Source organism: Bombus bifarius, unplaced genomic scaffold (assembly GCF_011952205.1).
Source record: "Bombus bifarius isolate JDL3187 unplaced genomic scaffold, Bbif_JDL3187 scf7180000008058, whole genome shotgun sequence".
NCBI classification, from domain to species: domain Eukaryota; kingdom Metazoa; phylum Arthropoda; class Insecta; order Hymenoptera; family Apidae; genus Bombus; species Bombus bifarius.
In genome coordinates, this window is record NW_022884422.1 from 2,962,760 (window position 1) to 2,981,866 (window position 19,107).

Here is a 19,107-nt window from a genome sequence, read left to right on the forward strand (position 1 = left end):
TTGTTACGAAATTGCAGTCGCAATAATGATTAAATTTTACCCATTCGAGTTTATTTTGTCTACTGATTGCGAACGTTAATTTATCGATTCTTTTTTAGTTCTTAAAATCTGTACTTCGAAGAACAGCAAACATTCCTGATTGATTTTCCAGGAAGCTGTTTAACGGATCTTTGATAAACATGCATTTGCAAAGACATACAATGACGCTAGTTCGTAAAATAAAATCTTTTTGTTTGCTGAAAAAGGTAAACGAAGGAACTACGCATTAATAAGTTTTCTCATCGTTTAACGATGTATGAAATTCAGTAGTTATAATAGTTATCTTTCATTTGTGAAAGAATGAAAATTTGGGCAAAATATGCGTAAGTTGTCTGAGAAACACATGCATATGTTAAAACAGTATCGATTATGCGAAACTCGAAATATATCATTACATATTGTTAAAGTTTCACGGACAAATGATTTTAAATGAAAATATTATACATGAAATGTCTAATTTTTAATGGTAACATCAAACGGTTGTAATTTTTTTCTAACGAAACCTTATTGAAATTGAAGAGAATTGAAATAAGCTTTAATTTTCACACTGACATCGTTTTCGCTTTCACGTTCTTCGTTGTCAAAGCTCTCATCTCCACGGTTGAATTTTTCATATTGTTGCAGCCTTGATACTTTGAGCAGGTACTCTAGTAACTCCTCATGCAAATAACTAAATTACGATGATTCATTCTGACAAGTAAACTGTACAAAAGCAAGGTTAAGAACGTAAATAAAAAATAATAATTGCATCTGATAGAAGCAAGTTCAGGGCTTTCGAATGACATATAATACATCTGTAAATACGTAAAAATATTTAGAAACGCTTTAGAAAATTGACGTTATAAAACCGCGCATTTCATATGTAACGGCCATTAACTAAACTTATTCAGAGCCTTGAGACTTTCACGGCTTCGATTGTCACTACTCACATTGTTACACTTATTGATAGCGCTTACATAATTATCACTACTTTGTCTAATATTGTTTACACGGCTGCGGAGTTGGTAATCAAAGTTCCCCAACCAAAGTTTCCTCTTCTTTTTTATCTCCGACTTCGACTCTGATTCTGACACCGACCTCGACTCCATTTATGATACATTATTAACATACTAATTATGTGCATGTATACGTACATATCACTATTTTGCTCTGATAATGGAATGACCAAAAAATTTAAACTTTAGAAGAGAGACGCTTTAAAATTTAGAAAGAAATCTTCGTGTGCCGTTTCAACGACATAAGCCTAACTTAACGCAAGATGTGCTACTGTTCGTGAAAGCAGTACAATCTGCCATTTGTCGTGTCACAAAACAATTGAAGATTTAACTAACCCCAATGTTGCATTGAAACTAAGATCAGGTTGTTAGCGGCTTAGTTAATAATATAATAATTTTGTCCTTTGACGCAAAGCCAATTGAATTATAGATATAACATTTTACGTGATAAAAGTAGAAACATACTGTAAACTTCGTATGCAGTAAGAGCAAATTTGAAATTTGTTGAGTTGTGCCACTATCAAGGCAAAGTGGAGGTATGTAATATCTTTGACGAGCAGTGATACTAATTTACGCACTATAAAAGACAAAATTTATATTGTGATGATTACATGCAAAGAGGGTTGAGGTTATTTCTTGAAATTGATATATTCGATTTCTTTATTAAGGATGTGAACATCGCTACAATTACAATATATATTTCTACTCCTACAAAACAAATTACAACTCAAATTTTGCTCTAACACGCTTCAGAAATCACGATTTTCCCTCTCTAATAAAAAAATAGTGAAGTTTAATATTTACAGTACTGTTTCGTAGAATACAAGATTTCAAGGCAACTACAATTTTATACGAGGATTTCCTATATTTCGTATTTTTTTATTTTGATACAAATGCAGTACTTCTAATATATAAATAATTTTATTACAACTTTCAATCATTTCGAGCATATTTTTCAACTTCGGCTCCAACTCCAATGATTAGACTCCAAGTCTGACCTCACAGCTCTCTTGTGTGTTTGAGACATACGGGAAAGAGACGCGTTTAGATGGAAAAGAATTCTAAAAGATGATTTCATCAGGGTCTCACACTGATATTGCACCCGTGTGTATTGTACTTTCGAGTCGATATTCTGAATTTCCTCTTGACAACTTTTCTGTCTCAGCTGTTCTACCTCGTTCGTAATGTACGTGTGATCTACGACTAATTATAATGATGCGACTAATTATGATGATAGTCTTTTTCGTAGTACGATGACACATCGTACAATAACACTTAATATCAAATAAATATTATTCTACTATAATATTTCCACAAACAATGAATTTGTAACGCAGAAAATCGAAAACGAATTAAATTGTGCACGAGGAAATAACATTATCTGCGCTTTTTCTGAACTCATATAATAACTATTACAGATAATAATTATTACAGACGCATAAATTAATTGAACGCTCAACTGAATCTCATTGAACTGTAAAATTTATTAAAATTTCAACACTAATTATCTATTGACGCAATAACTGTTCACTGTTCATTGTATACCAAAATAGAATTTCTTACCTCGTCTTTTATCATACATTTATTAAAACACAAATATTTGGATATATCAATGTTCTTACTTTGTAACTTTCGTAGCTGACTTCTGTTTCTTCTGCCTCTCTTATACAATATCATTTTAATGTGTACTACTTTAAAATAATGTAATGCATTTTCTTTTGTTATTACGCATCGTTTTAAAGTTTACCTTTCGATTAATCGCTTTCGGGTTAGTCATAGGATTGCAATAATATATTAATTGTAGAAAAAATATTGGCGGCACCTTATGTCGATATCTCAATTATAGATTGATTGCGCTTCAAAGATGCTTATTATAAAAACCATGTTAAAGGATAATTACGAAATACATAATTATTAAGTTGATAGGATATTATCTGTTGTTAACAAGTATGTTAATATATTGAAATCGTAAATTTCTTCGTGAAAGCATTGGAAATGCGTAAAAGAATTATTGCAACATTTTTATCAGCGGCGTTTGTATACATATAATTGGTTTTGTGTTGTATCGTATTGTATATGCGGAAAAATTTGAATAAAAGGTAATGAGTTGTATTACGAAACTTGAAATCGGGGAAGTGACGTAAATCATAATTGCGTTGTTCGATTCGTTAATTAAGTTGACTGCTCTTTGATTTGATCGAACAGACGCGACAATTTATTCGCTTCGTCGTTTATTTTTAATGGAACTTCACCAGTAAATGGATATATACATAATATATGCGTTTTAGTTTTGCTTCCGTCACCATGCACACGTTTTTAAGTGTCCACTTTGTGGTGTTATATATCACAGGTTCAAATTTATACATAGTCATGCAGATTGGGAAAACGCGTTCGACCATTCGTTTACTTTCGTAATGTTATTCATGATCTTTACAATCGTTGTGTTATTATTATTAAGTATAACAATTTTTGCTTGTTAATTGCTTGACGATTTCAATTGGAACAAAAGATCACTTTTCTTTTCGAAACAAATATCAATCGAATTTGAAAGCAGAATAATATACAGCAATTCATGAAAGTATTTGAATATATTTTTAGAGTCTGAAACAAATACGTATGTAAAAGCTACGAGATATTTACTGTATATTTTATTATATTGTGTTATAGTATAATCTTCATAATAACTATAAACTGTTTAAATGATATTATCCGCTATATTAATAAATTTCCATATTTAATAAGTCAACCTTTAGACTTTAATAATTTTATGTTTAATACAATCATTCTTACTATGTGTACCTACTAACGTTTTATCAAATGTACGTGTTCGCAATAAATTGTTGTTATTTCTATACTCAGAGGTAATATCGGGATAGTTATTATTTTATTGAATGGATCACACTGCTCTGAGCCAAAAAAACCTTTATTGCACGCACTTACACAAACTAGGGATAAAAACAAAAAGCATCTTAAGCCTATCGATTAAATCTATCGATTGTAACTAGGATCACCCTCTAGTTACTATTTCTTATAACTAACGCATCTGCATATGGAAGGCGAGCACGAACTCACGTTATCATTTTCAACAATATTCTTCATAATGGCTATAAACTGTTTAAACGATATTATCCGCTATATTAATAAATTTCCATATTTAATAAGTCAACCTTTAGACTCTAATAATTTTATGTTTAATGCAATCATTTTTACTATGTATACCTACCAATGTTTTATCAAATATATGTGTTCGCAATAAATATGTGCTTTATATTATATTTTCAGATCGATCTTAAATTTTATTATTATAATCATGATGAGTTGTGTTGAACGACTATATGATTATAATAGTCGAAATTTTGAATGTTAAAAATAATCAAATACTTTTGCAAGTTACCTAACCCTAACCCTAACGCTAAACCTAACCCTAACCGTATGCGAGTCAGTTATAAAAGCGTGTCGTGATCTTTGGTCCAATAATTTGAATACCATAAGAGAAAAACTGCAGTGCTTGATTTATTTGACGTATCTTTGATACCATATTAATCAATATTATTATTTTTCAGTTATTAATTGCTTAAAATTTCCTATCAAACGATATGATAATTTTTCTTTTCAAACCTTCCACTCAATTCATATTAATCGAATTTAAAAATAAAATAATGTATATGAATTACTTGTAAACGTAGGTCGTACTTCCTGCTCGAATAATTTGAGTATTATAAAAGTATTTTTGCGTTGCTTGATGTATCTAGCATATTTTTGGTATAGCATTTGTCGATCCATCGATAATGATTAATTCCTTGGGACCTTCGATTATAAATTCTTGTTTCGCGCTAGTCGGACGCAACCTATCGTAATCGCCGGTAAAAGTATGATATATCTGTCGTAATATATTAGCATGTATAGCACATGCATTTGTGATGTATATGCAGTTTATACGGTGTCTCCTTTATGAGATGTGGCTCGCGACTTTCACCCGTCGTCACTTTCACTGATGAAAATTAGTAGTACTTGGTTTATTCGCTCTCGAAACCAGCAACTAGATCGTCTTTACTGTGGATGATAGGCATCGCGTGAAAACACTTGCTCTTTGAATTTAGCGTGTATATATAATCACGAACTAATCATTGGATCGTTGGCTTTAGTTTTGTTCTTGAAGACTAGTATTAGCAAGCACACGCACATGTACACGTAGTTATGATTTATATAATTTGAATTTGAATAGTATTTTTAATATACTAATACTAATAGTCATTGCTTGAACAAAATTAGAATTTCAATTTTAGTTTTCAGAAAAGTGTGGAAGATGATATTTGAAAATTTGATTCTATCTTGTGAATTCTTTATGCTTTTAAGTTCTTTATGTCAATGTATCTTATGTCAAGTTGATAAGTAAAAGATCGAAATTATACACTCGGATGGTTAAAGTAGAAATCGTATGTCGTTAAAGTAGGAATTTTATATTATTTCACAGACGAGGTACAGACATTGACTAGTCAGTGATGCAAAAACGCAATCTCGTCGATGGTCACATCTTGTACCATTGACTAATAATTGATACTTGTCTGTATCTGGATCATTGATTACCGATGATGTACGGAATAGACCTGACATTCAATGCTTTTTTGTATTTCGGAATTCACTTGACCTCCCACACCATTTTCGTATCGCATGCAACGTTACCGATTCAGTATAGTAGCGGTCTAAATTGAAACTAAATTTTCCTATGAAATTATAAATAAGGTATAAAGCAACATTTTGCATATGAAGCATAAAACCCTACACCTCTGCAATATCTATTTGCTCAATTGTTCTCCTTCAATCGTATTATACATGATATAACAGATTCGAATGGTGATTTCGCGCAAAACCTTTTATATTGTTATATTCTTAATGTTTTCCAATTTTAATGCGATTCAATTACTGAAATTTTCGGAGATTTTTGCAATTATTAATTTGATAACTCTCCCACTCATATTCACGAAAGTTTCAGCTTCTTAGATAATAATTTTTCAAATGTAAAATTTGATTTCTATTATCCGTATATTACTAATTAATTTTTATATTATATCCCATTTTCTAACGAAAACATTTTTGAAAATTAAAAGGAATATTTTATTGTTTGAAATTAATTTTGTGATTTACTAAGTTTTCGTGCATAATTTACATGAAACTTAACACTAGAATCAACTACATACGAATGTATTAAATCTTACGTTATATGATACTCTGTTTCGCAATTTTTTAATAAACTCTATGAATGATATACATGATTGATCGCAGTATCACGATTATTTTAGTCCTCTATGCCAATCGATTACCAGACAATAATAAATTCTAAATGAAACCCATAAAAATTAAATATACTACATGTGTAAAAAAATTTAAGGGTTGACTTTTGAAGCTACAAGAAGATGAAAATAAACAATAAAAAGATTGCGTTTTCGGTTTTGTTCTATGGTTATTGACAATTAAATATTAGCCGAAATGTCCCTGTGCGCGGACAAACCTTCTTACACGAACGAAAGCAAATCAGCCTAAGCAGCGGAATGTACAGGGATTCTTAAATCGAACGATATATGGACAGTAGTATACCTCATACAAGTCATAAAAAAGAACATTAATAAATAAATTGATAAATAATAGCAAAAAATAATAATAACAAAACATCGCGCAGAATCGTTTACGTTTTCGAATGTCGTAATCTTCTTTTCTTTGACTTGTACGAAGTAAGCTGCTGCCCATTCTTCTTTTAGCTTCAAGGATCACCCCTTAAATATTTTTACAGCTGTATCCGAACACCCTATAAATCATATAAATAGGTTAACTGTAACGAAAAGAAAAATGATAGTACTTTTCCAAATTTTTGAGCATAATAGGTCTTAGTCAAAGAGGTGTAGGATACAAATATATTATTCACCACGTATAGTTCCTTTATAAATATTTAAAACAAACAAAGCCAAATCAGGATTCATTTTCATTGAAACTACTGGTTTTATTTGCAATAGCATCGTCGCCGTAACAATGCCCCGCTGCATCTTAGAATGGCACAGATGAAGCAGTCTATAAGCAAAATGCGGCTGCAAATTAATGTAGACTATTCGTCTGCATCGGTACAAAAATTGGACGCGTGAATACGAAAGCTATAAATGTTAGACGATGTTTTGTAAGAACTACTGTACCTTATCTAATTTAATCTATATGCAATCTATGTGAATGACCCTTTGATACAAAAATAGTACAAATAGCAATCACAAGGTATAATAATACACATTGCAAAAAAGTAAGATAACTATTAATAGAACCATTACAGATGGCTAAAAGGTTAAACGTAACGAAATAATAGTAAAAATGACAATAATCGTTATAATAATAGCAATAATGGCAATAAAATAATAACAATTATTATTCTTAAATTGAGGTAAAGAAGCAAGAAGAAGGAAGGAAAGGAAATGGTTAAGGAGAGGAATCGCGAATGTCGATCTGAGCAGAATAACTAAAAGCATTGTAAAAGGTATTGAAATCGATGGGGTCACAATAGTGGTTAGAATGAGGCGATTTACACCGTTATCGTAGTTTGTATGACAAGACTCACGAAGGAAAAGCGCATGTTTCATAAGGTTACGCGCTGATGTATAAGGATAACAGAAACGTAAGTTTCTCAAGGATTTCAGGACAATAAATGAAGTGGTTAACACGTTTGTACGTAAACAGAAGGTCGGCAGCGGGAAATCAATGCGGCAAAAAAAAAAAAAAAAGAAAATGATCAAAGGTAATAAATTCGAATGATGGTATTCGAGAATAATTTAAAGCTGCGATAAATAAAGCCAAGGATCTTGAATCCATACCTACCTATATATTAACAATGAGCCAGAAACGATAGCAAACTAGAAAAATACATTTCTGAGTCACGTATGGTATCAACGGGTAACAAGATGTATTGTAGATAGTAACAAGGATAGTTAAATACCTTAAGCTTGCGGCTGGAACGGGTTACATGATACCTTTGTTAAGTTAAAACTAATTTCATTACGCGAGCACCAGGAAGACAGGCTATTTAATTCCTCTTGTAACAGAAGTGCATCGCTCACAATCGTAACTGATTAAGAAGATTTCTGATACATCGTTAGTGTAAAGTATAAATAAATAAAAGTAAAGGACCCAAGTGAGAAACCTGTGGGACGTCTGAGAGCACAGTAATCTCTTTAGGAAGATGGTTATTGTAACAATATTTGTTACAATACAACAATTGTTACTTAACAGTCCGAATTCTGTTAGTCAAATAGTTGGAGAGCCGAGGAGAAAAATACCGTAGAAACTAGAGGCGAAGAGATTGGGAAGAAAAGTAGGATGATCGACAATGTCGGAGTCTTTATGAAGTTCGATGTAAATTGCATCAACCCGCAGGTCACTTTCTAAACAATTAATCTTATTTGAAGTAGCTATAAGGGCACGAACAAAGAAATAAATTTGTTCATTAAAAATCACACAATTTAATCATAAAATAAATACATCTCTTATTTGTTACTATTAGTCTGTATTGTACAAATTTACTTATTCTATATATTGAATATGTTTCCTCTTCGTATTGTTCAATCGACGTCTCTGGAATCGCTTTTTTTCTTTTATAAACAGATAATAAAGAACGCTTGTGTATACATTCTTATTAGAAATTGGTTGTAAACGGATATACGTGTCGGCCGGTAACTATCACAGTAACTCTTAAGGGAAAAGATATCAAATTATAAACAAATTGGCAATGTGTGCCAACACTCGCATTCTAATGTTCTCAATCTATAGCTCGCGCTTGTTGCAGAAGTCAGAAGATGGTCGCAGATGGTACAGAATACTTAATAACTAAAACAAGCTAACCATGTTCGAAAAAGCAGGTAATCGCAACCGAAGTACGATACCATGCAATTTCAACTGTTCGTTCGACTGTTGATCACAAAGTTTCTAATGCCAAAATAGCGCTTCTTTACCAAGATACATTTTTCTCGAAAGATCTACAAAATTTAGACAAAACAACATTCGTTGAATACATTTGAAAACAACCACAAAAAAAAAAAACGATCCGATTTGTCGATTGCTCGCGAGCAATACTTAGTTCTGAGATTGATTTGCATTCGCGATAGAACACATAGTTCTAATGACACGGGAACTCCACGAGCGGTATTTTACCGTCCGCTAACGCTGCAGTCGTCTGCTTCTGTTGTTCTTTGTAGCAAAACAAGGAAAGATCACAGCGTTTTCACGCGGTAAAATGTCGCTCGTATCACTCGTGTGCCGCCGAGTGACTAAGATCTACAACGAATCATGGAAAAAATAGAACATAGAAGTTAATTAGTTAGACGAATTGAGCAATAAGAACGTTGCTGAATCGCAACGAAGTCCATAACGTTCGTTACGACTAGATCGGCGCTGCCGATTTCACATCATGAGCTACACACCGTGATACGCGTACGAGATATACTCCCGAAAATAAAATATACAGTCTCGTTTATGCTTATGGATCATCTGCGTCGATCGTTTTTTGATCTGCTAACTTTGTACGAAAAGTATTATCAGCGGCCGACGTACTCGGGATACACAAAATCAGTATCGCGATACTGTATCTCTTCATAATCCATTGTGTTAACGCTTCCATTGGTATACATGGTATATTTACTATGTCTCATACGATACACGTATCGCCGTGTGAAACCGGTCTTAGTTTCGCTGCCATGTTGCTGACGCTCCAGATACAAAGTAACCTTCGTTCCGAATTTACGAAGTTCCACGACAGACGATAAGAGCTTAGAAAGAAAAATTTGGCAATTTCTCGTAACTCTAGCTTGATGACAGTTAGATGTGACCGAGTATCGCCGTTATTCTGTCTCATACATTCTCCGATACGCATCATGCATATTGATCGTTCACATAGAATCATACAAATCGTAGAATCACACAATCTACACGCGCGACACAGAATACACACAGGAAGCGAGCTAGTGTTTGTAATATATTCAAACGCACCCTTATCCGCGCAGAAGATAACAGGTGAGTTACTTGGTGAATCCGAAAAATTAGATATCGAAAATCGAACGTTTTCAATCACCTTTTTATATTCTTTGACGAGATATTCTCGATATTGTACGACGATAAAATCTGTCCGCTTATGTTATACCGATGGATTCGTCGAATACAAATTCATATAATGCGATTCAGACTGATGGCTAGCATTTTATTTTTGGAAACCGCGGTTGTCGATAAACACGCGGTTTCTGAGGCCACTGTCCGAGATGTAACCGGTTGCCATTTTGTATTCGTTCGCGTACATTTTACCGTTCTCGTCGTTCTGCTGTTTCTTCTCGTTCTGGCTCTCCGTTTCCTTCTTCGTTAACGCGTTGGGCGATTTCCTCTTCCCGTATGACTGGTTGTAGAAGTTGCGGAACAGGAAGTAAAACATCACGCCATGCAGCCCGATCCACCAAACAAACACCTTCGGATAGTTGCAGTCGATAAAGAGAAGTTGGAAAGCGTGGAGTACCACTAGGATGAATTGGACCATCTGTAGCACAGTCAGGTACTTCTTCCACCAGAGATACGGCTGTATCTTCGGTCCGAGAGCAGCCAAAAAGTAGTATGAGTACATCACAATATGCACAAATGTGTTCAGCATGCCAAAGAACGAGCCATGACCGCCTATAAATTAAAGTCAATCGTGTTACGATTATCTCCCAATGAAGTTTCGAATTTTAACGACGTTGAAAAGCTTCTAAGTCGTTAAACTAATAAGTATTACGTCTATCTTTGACCTGCAAGTTATACAGGGCTAAGAACCAACTGATTATTGATACAGCTTTCCCATTTGTATGGCAGGTATCGAATCGAAGCTGTTGCACGTTACGTATTACGGGGAATGAACGGTAGGAGATAGTGAAAGTTTTATTTTTCGATCCCGTGTTATTCGTTAATAATATTACGAAAAATATAGAAGATCTTTAGAAATCCATAAGGGAAGTCTCATGTCTAATTTTAAGCCGATTAATTTTTTAAATTCAGGTCTTGCGTTTCGACCTTTTAAAATTTAACAGGCATTTTACTTTAACCCTTTGACAATGTAACAAACTGGCGACGAATTCACTACGAACAATTTAGAAAAGTAATTACACTGAAGATATTTTCTGAGTTTCTGGTATCAGATACAACGATATATACAGGGTGGTTGGTAACTGGTGGTACAAGCGGAAAGGGGGTGATACTACGCGAAAAAAGAAGTCGAAAATATGGAATAAAAATTTTTCGTTTGAGGTTTTGTTTGCGAGAAAATCGACTTTGAATTTTCGCTCGGTACGCGTGCACTTTATCACGTCTCGTTATAACGGATCTCACTGTAGATTTTTAAAAAAATTAAAAAAAAAAGAAAAAAATTTTTATTCTATATTTTCGACTTCTTTTTTCGCGTAGAATCACTCCCTTTCCGCTTGTACCATCAGTTACCAACCACCCTGTATAGCATAATTTCAACCTTTTGTAAAAAATACGTCTCTCTCAAACCGCTACGGGGTTAAAGCTTCTTTGTTCCAAGTTCAGTTTAAAATCACAGATTACATATTTACCACGTGCTGATATCTAAGAAAATCACTATCTTAGACGGAATGTTTCACGATCAATTATCATGGTTGAATAAGTGTTTATAACAGGCAAGACGCGATGAGACTCTACTGCCGTGCAAAATCTGTTATGATGTAATGGTGGTTGTTCGATTACATTTATTTATGTATATGCGTGCAAAGTAGGAGAATACTTACCAGGAGTGAATTTGACACCAAACCAAACCGATATTGGCATGCACCCATGATGGATCACGTGCAATATTGAAATATGATTGTTCTTTTTTCTCAATACAAACAATATAGTGTCAAAGAATTCGGTGAATTTTGAGAAGTAGTACCACCAGCAGCCATGTGCCATTCGTATTGCCAGCGGGTTGTCCGAATAGTCTACTGGTTGACAACGGAACGAATAGTGACCTCCCCATCCAGATACTAAGGACTGTACCGAATAAACGATGCATTACAACGAATTTTGAAAAACTTGTTTGTTTTCCATGACATTTTTGAAATAATTTAGCTATAAAGATAGGTATTTCTTAACCGATTCACATACCTCGTGAAACAACCACGTGGATAATATCACTTGGAACAGATTATAGAATAGCATGACCTTCCTGAGATTGAAAGGTTTGCGATTTTCCATGAGCTTAGGACCTAGGACCTTGACAAAGTAGGCGTAAAATAGGCAGATGAAAATGGTCGGGAATGGACTGCTCATCATAGGCCAATTATTGACCCTTGGGTCGCTCTTGTTGTCCATTAGGTCTCGGTAGCCATCGTATATCGCTCTTACGAGTTGTGCCATCTGAAAATCACGTTTTTATATAATATAAATGGAAATTATAAATAGAAATTCACGTTTTTACTGTTTGTGTATCCTTGCCAATGATGCGAAACGATTTTGTTCATCACGAAAAACATAACTCAATGGTTCAACGAATCGATCAGAGGTATGATTGGAACCACTTCTACACAATTTTTATCGAATGGTGCGTTCGACGAGATCGACTTGCGTTTCGAACAAGCAAACTGATCACGATTTGCGATTCGACCATCGTCCAACGCAGACGGCGGTTTCAGAATCTATGGATCGATGTTGACAGCGTGACTAAAAGTTAGAGCCGACTTGTGCTTTCACTGTTGTAAGATTTCCTCGAATGTACTACACCCGCGAAAACAGGAACGCGAACGACGTTGGAACAGCGCGGCGCCAGGAATTCTTTGTTGAAAACACGATCAACGAAATCACATCTCGTCACGCGAAAGGCAAACGCAACGCACGTTTATCTCGAGGCACGCGTGAAACATTTTGTTATGCGTCGCACGTGATAGCGCTCATTGTGAAAAAGCCATTCTTTAATAAGGTTAAACCACGTGTTAACAGGTTATTGTTTGTTCTCCAACGATTCCAAACATTTTATAGAGTAATGTTATCGATGTAAGGAAGAAGCTGTGTAAGTTGTTTGAATTTCTTTCTTCAGACTAATTCTAACAAACTCGAATCCATTTTATTTTATAATTTTAACGCGTTGAAATTAAAATAAGTCTCACAAGAATCTAAGCAGATTAGATTTTAAATATCGTGTCTTTTTCCTTGTGTTCAATAATATTTCAATATTTTAATATTCTTAACATCCTCGTGCCTATTCATCCAACCATTCTATAAATCCTATTGGAGTACCGGATTCCTGTTCCCAATCGAATTGGTCCTTGACAAATAGATGTTGCTTCTAGTTCCGTGCATACTTTAAACTGGTAATGCTGATTATAAATTTATCGTATTTTGCGAATTTTTGAGAGTTAACGAATGTTAGGTCTAAAAGGTCTTCATATCTGATGATTTAGATGAAATTGGGAATACCACTTTTTGATGTAGCGACTATAAACTTGTTTTCTTTATGATTTTCTTTTTAATTAAATGAACCAATTCGGACGACTGAATTCGTAATATCTTGTAATCTATGATCGTTTGTCGATTTTATTTTATCTTGTATCTTATGTCAGCGAAAATAACTTTCCTCCTAATTCCATTATTCTACCCTAGAATCATGCGTCATTAGTTTCTCTAATACCATTACGGCTTCAATGTGCCCGTAGTTACACTCGTTTTCTTTCGAAGAATCTCGATCTTTTATGTCACGCCTAGACCAAACAAGGACAATCTTTCTGCGTACTATATCCTCGTTTACCCAGTCGATGTCAACGAGCTAAAATCGATTCGTTCGAAAGCGAAATGCCAATTATCACAGAGAAACAAAGCCAGGTATGAGAAAACGTACTTTTCAGTTCAGTGATTCGACACAGCATAGTAAATATTTTCAAATTCGTGTATAAGGTTCATCATTGTCGCAGAGCTCATTATCAAACAATTTTTCGTCCATTTAAATTGCAATTCGTAGACTGCAGATGTTCATGCATTTATGGAGAATCGAAAGGTGCAAAAGTACACATAACGCGTATCACGTGGAATACTACTTAAGTAACCAAAGTATAACGATCATCGAATTTAGTGGATGAAACATATTTTTGTTTAAGTTTCATTTCTTTAGCTATATGTATTTAGAAAAATTAAAATTTTGCATAAACATCCGCAGTCTAGCGATAACCACTAGCGATCGCGAAAGCTTATTTTTGGCCGGTTCAATCTCCGAACGGTTGTTTGAACCAATTCTCATAATTGTTTTCTTTAATTCGTCTTTTCTAGCGAATTACTCGCAACACCGACGAAAAGTCGCGTGGCCGACTTTCAACGCAGTGGCTTGCGAAATTTAGAAAACTACGAGCAAATCGGGTTCCTCGGAGAACGTTTGTCTGTCGAAAAACGGTACGAAAGACACGCTTGTCCCAGCGTTGATTTCGCAATCCGATCTGCACTGCCGTTTGAGTAGGGTCAGAAAGAGAAGTGACCTCATCGAACACTACAACGCCCACTCACGATCCAAGTACTCTACTATTTCCGCCACGGAAATATTCCAACCTACTGTCCGATTCTAGTCGTTGAATCTAGTCGTTCTGTCTGCTCTTCACTAACCCATCCCTATGAACGTTTATTCGCTCGGAATTGATACTTTTCGGTCATATCTAGATTTATCGACGATTTAATATCTCTATGATTAAATGGAGATATCACGTTCAGTTGAATTACAATATTTCCGATTGGTGATAATAACACTTGGCAGTAGTATAGTTTCGTGGTTTGGTGCGTTAAAAGCAGTGCGTTGAAAGCAGTGCATTCGTTTGTCTATTTTCTACGTTAATAACTATTTTCTACGTTGCGCAAAATGCTTCATAAATCTACATAAAGTAAATACTAAACAGGCGAGCCGATGCAAATATTTTTATTATTGTTTGCTGGATGTTGGATATTTTGATTAATGTTAAGTCAATGCATCAGTGTTCTTTGAAGATCAAACAATTTCTTAGCACATCAGAAGTAGCGTATATGACTACAATATGTACAAATAGTTATCAGTAACTGCGAGGTGGACTGGTATTAGGAAGTAAATCGTAAAAGTGACTATAAAGTGACACCAGTGCGATCAAAGTTTAACGAAGAAGATCAAATTTTCCATAGAAAAATATCCACAGAGGCTCAAGGACGATTATAATTACCTCCTGTTCTTTCTTACTCATCAATGTCTTTTCTCGCTCTTACTTTACTATATTTGTTTACTTTTCTGATCCTCTTGTTGTTCTTGAACTTCTATATGCCCATCGCATTCTTCTTTCAATAAACAAAAGATCTTATAATATTTTAACAAGAACATTAGCATTGAACTTGAAACAAAAATTCACGTCTGTTATCAATGACTCCGTTGTATTTTCTCCAAATTTGTTGTTAATCTAATTCGTTATTTTCTTTTACGGCTAGATGCATGAAATACGAGTGGCATTAGAAATATTTGATTTCAATCGCAGTCGCTATATCGTGATAATTACTAACTTCATTACACGTACGATTAATGTCGATAAAATACGAAGAACAAGAGGAAATTCTGTCCAATAAATAACCTATGAATCGCGGTTTGATAGTGTATGGGAAAGTGATTGAGGCAGTAAGTTCGTCTTAAGTCGAGGTTTTCCGTGCAACCAGTACTTTTTTATTTCTTTTTTTTCCAAGAAACGTGTAACGCACACGCAATTCAAATCAGCCAGGATCCTGAGCAGGTCATTATATATCGAAGACGCATTAAGAAACAGATTTGCAATGTAAAGTCTAGAATGTGGAGGTCTGACGAATGTGGTGTTGCGCGTTGCAATTGAAATCACTATTCCCTTGACAATTCCCGCTTGTTAAGCACTGTTTGCTGCCGAGTCAGGTGCATCCTTCGCTCTTTATTTTAAGCCTTAAGCCTTAAGCGAAGAAAGTAACGAATGCAATGCCTTTGTTATGAGACAACGATAGCGTTCCAGCGCGTGCAATTACCACGATTACCCGCCAAATTCAGCGATCGACCGATCTATTGTCTGCGAGAGAGTTAAGAAAACATTAAATCTCTTTTTATTTTGATTAGCTGTTCAGTTAAAGAAACATGTTGTTTTGGGAAGATGAGGATGCTAAGTGGAAATAATTATGACCTCTTGTGCGAGCATTAAGTCTGTATGCAAACGGACGAAGTTTCATAGTAGATTTTAAACAAATTCTATTCGTCTTCTGGCAGCTTACTTTCGCGGAAACACTGAAAATATCATCGTAACGGTCTTAGCCAGTTGCAATACAGCTTGTTCGAGAATAAAATCGATCGACGAATATTTGAAAATCACGGTAAAAGCTTCTTGAAAGAGCTACTTGAACAAGGACTATTATCGAGCGGGTAGAATCGATTGATCGATTCCGTGAATCCGATCGGTTCGAAAGAAATTCCGTGAAATTCATAATTAAATAGTATGTTTTATAGAATGGAGGCTGGTCGCTCAGAGCTGAGATAATTTTATTAAATCACATGGATGATTAAAATATTGCGAAAATGTAACGCCGATTATAATTTAAAGGTTTCATTGAAGTAAGTGGGGATCACCATAATTTGTCGTTACATCTAATTCCTAGTTGAATTACAAAGTTAATGGCGACACTTAGCGGTAATTAGAATTTCCGTAATCTTAACATAATTGTCCTTCGTAATGAACGCCTTTGCGTGGACTGTCACTTGGATTGATGATTTTCACACGTTACACACTGATGTCCTTTTTATATTCTAAGATTACTAAAATTTTTAAGTTATGATTTATGAGATGTTAATTTCCTTTACTGCATATGACTAAAAGCACATATCTTGTTATATAAAAATTTCATATCATTTTTCGCCCGCTAGATCGCGATGAACAAAGCAAAATAAGATCGTTTATGGCAGTGACGAGCCCTGTCTAAATTTGATTTAGCTGTTCTCGCGTAAACGATCCCATGTAAACGCAGCAATTTCTTCTGTAAACCTCGTCTGGCCCAGTTCCGTCATGAAACGTTACAAATTACCCGATGAGGGACATGTCTTTAGCGAAATATTTTGATCGTAAAACAAACGAAATATTCAACAATGACAATAAAATATATTCACACGTCTGCAACCGAAATCTTCTACCTACCGTGATTTGATAACGACCTGGCCCGATCTAGGAGGCAGCTAAATAAGAAAAAAAAAAACAACACCAATGTTTATCGTCTTCTTTCCGTGAACTAGATCGCGTCAAAATTATATCGAACCCAAAGTCTTACAAGATGCGAGTGCACAATTACGTTAAAATGTAATATAACTCGATTCTCCAGGAGAGAACCTTCGTGTTTGACTACGTTCGAAGAAACTGAAGTTCCACGATGAAAACGGTGTTTTATATCGGCACATCCGTGTGTGCACGTTGGTTACCGTATGTGGGGTAGAACACCGATCCCACCAACTTCTGTGGAAGTCGACGCTTTTCTGCTGCTTGTAGATGGTTCTCGACTGTTCAAGGGTCGTATAACCAGGGTGCACGTGTGTCTTGCAGGCTATGTGTTCGAACCATGAGCGATCTGTCCTGTTTGGGGAATGTGACAGTGGTTTACGACAATTGTACAATGGTTCACTCGTTTCCGAGGATTTACGCGCATTGTTTGCCTTTGCACGAGCAGATTTAGTAGGACGTCTACCAGACTGAAACTACTAGGATTTTGATTGGACGTTCCACGTGAACGACCTTATTAAAGATTCACCACATGAATGTTTATATTCGTCATGTGTTTTAGTTGCTTTTGTGATACCTGTTTATCTACGCTACGTGTTCATCGTCTGTAACTGTTCGGGTTCGGGTCAAGTTAAGATTCGCTGCAATCAGGGTTGATATCAAAGCAATACGTACCAGTTATACCGTACAGCTCGACATCACGAATGTTAAAATGTCGAAACCGCTTTTATTTTTTCCTTATTTTTCTGCTTGTGCCGCTTAGTATTCTTCAGGTAGTCGAACGATGAATACTTAATGTGTAGTGTAACCAGTGAGACGCCGTGATCGGCTAAATTCTCAATATCGGGACGGTATCTTTTTTTCTTCATTACTACCTTACTACTATGTATTCTCTCAAATAACGCTTAAGCAAAACTGATTACGCAGTCGTACACAATATAAGTCTTCTCTGGACAAAGTCCTAACTTGAATTTTTGGTATTCGTTGTTTATGACGCAGTTTTCAGTGCGAGCCGCATCGAAGCTGGGTACATCGTGGTCGTATCAACACAATGAAATATTTATACTACGCAATTAGTTAAGTAGTACTGTTTTTCGCTTTATGTTAATGATCGATTTATCGATATAATAATATGTATGGACGCTCAAGTCTCCTATAATACGTTATTCCGAAAATATGATTTCGATATAACACGGTGCAAAAGTTGCAATACGGTTCCATATAGCACTAATAAACTTGGACAAACTTCATACAGCACGAGTGTTTCCATCACGTTGTTTTTGTTTAACACGGCTTCAATGTGCTTAGCACGGAACGAATTAACTGTGTTCTAGGAGGATTGACTGTACTCATTTGCATCATCATGTTATTTGGATTGTTGAATGCTACCTATCATTGTGCACGACCGAGACGATAGTCTATTCATATTAGATGAATCGAAAACGAAACATTTGTTTATATTATAATTAAATGATTAATTAATTAACCGACTATAAAACTGGACGTAGCTGATTTTAAGGTATTCCGATGACAGTTCGATTTTTCGAAATTCAATATCTGAGAATAATCGTTATTGCCTACAGCAAAATAACGGTGAAATATTAACGAAACGTCGAAAGTACTTTTGGAAGATAATGCTCTTACGGAATTTCATATTAAATAATAAAATTTGAACAGTTGGAGTCTGGGAAATTAAAGAAATATAATACCTTAAGATGGTCGTATTCCAGAGAAAAATCCACCTCGCAGTTAAGTTAATAAACTATAAATAAAAGTATAATCAATTGTCAAGATACCTGTTTATTCTTAATTAATCTAAC

General features: G+C 34.9%; 1 protein-coding gene across 1 annotated transcript; it reads right to left on the reverse strand.

Moving 5' to 3' along the window:
• Positions 1-9,675: 9,675 nt before the first annotated feature.
• LOC117208239 (elongation of very long chain fatty acids protein AAEL008004-like) lies at positions 9,676-17,431 on the reverse strand. The gene is made up of 5 exons (XM_033449231.1): positions 17,343-17,431; positions 17,213-17,250; positions 12,186-12,437; positions 11,828-12,071; positions 9,676-10,718 (listed from the first exon to the last, which is right to left on the reverse strand). The coding sequence occupies exons 3-5, from the start codon at positions 12,435-12,437 to the stop codon at positions 10,258-10,260; spliced, it is 957 nt and encodes a 318-aa protein (XP_033305122.1). The 5' UTR covers positions 17,213-17,250; positions 17,343-17,431; the 3' UTR covers positions 9,676-10,257.
• Positions 17,432-19,107: the final 1,676 nt, after the last annotated feature.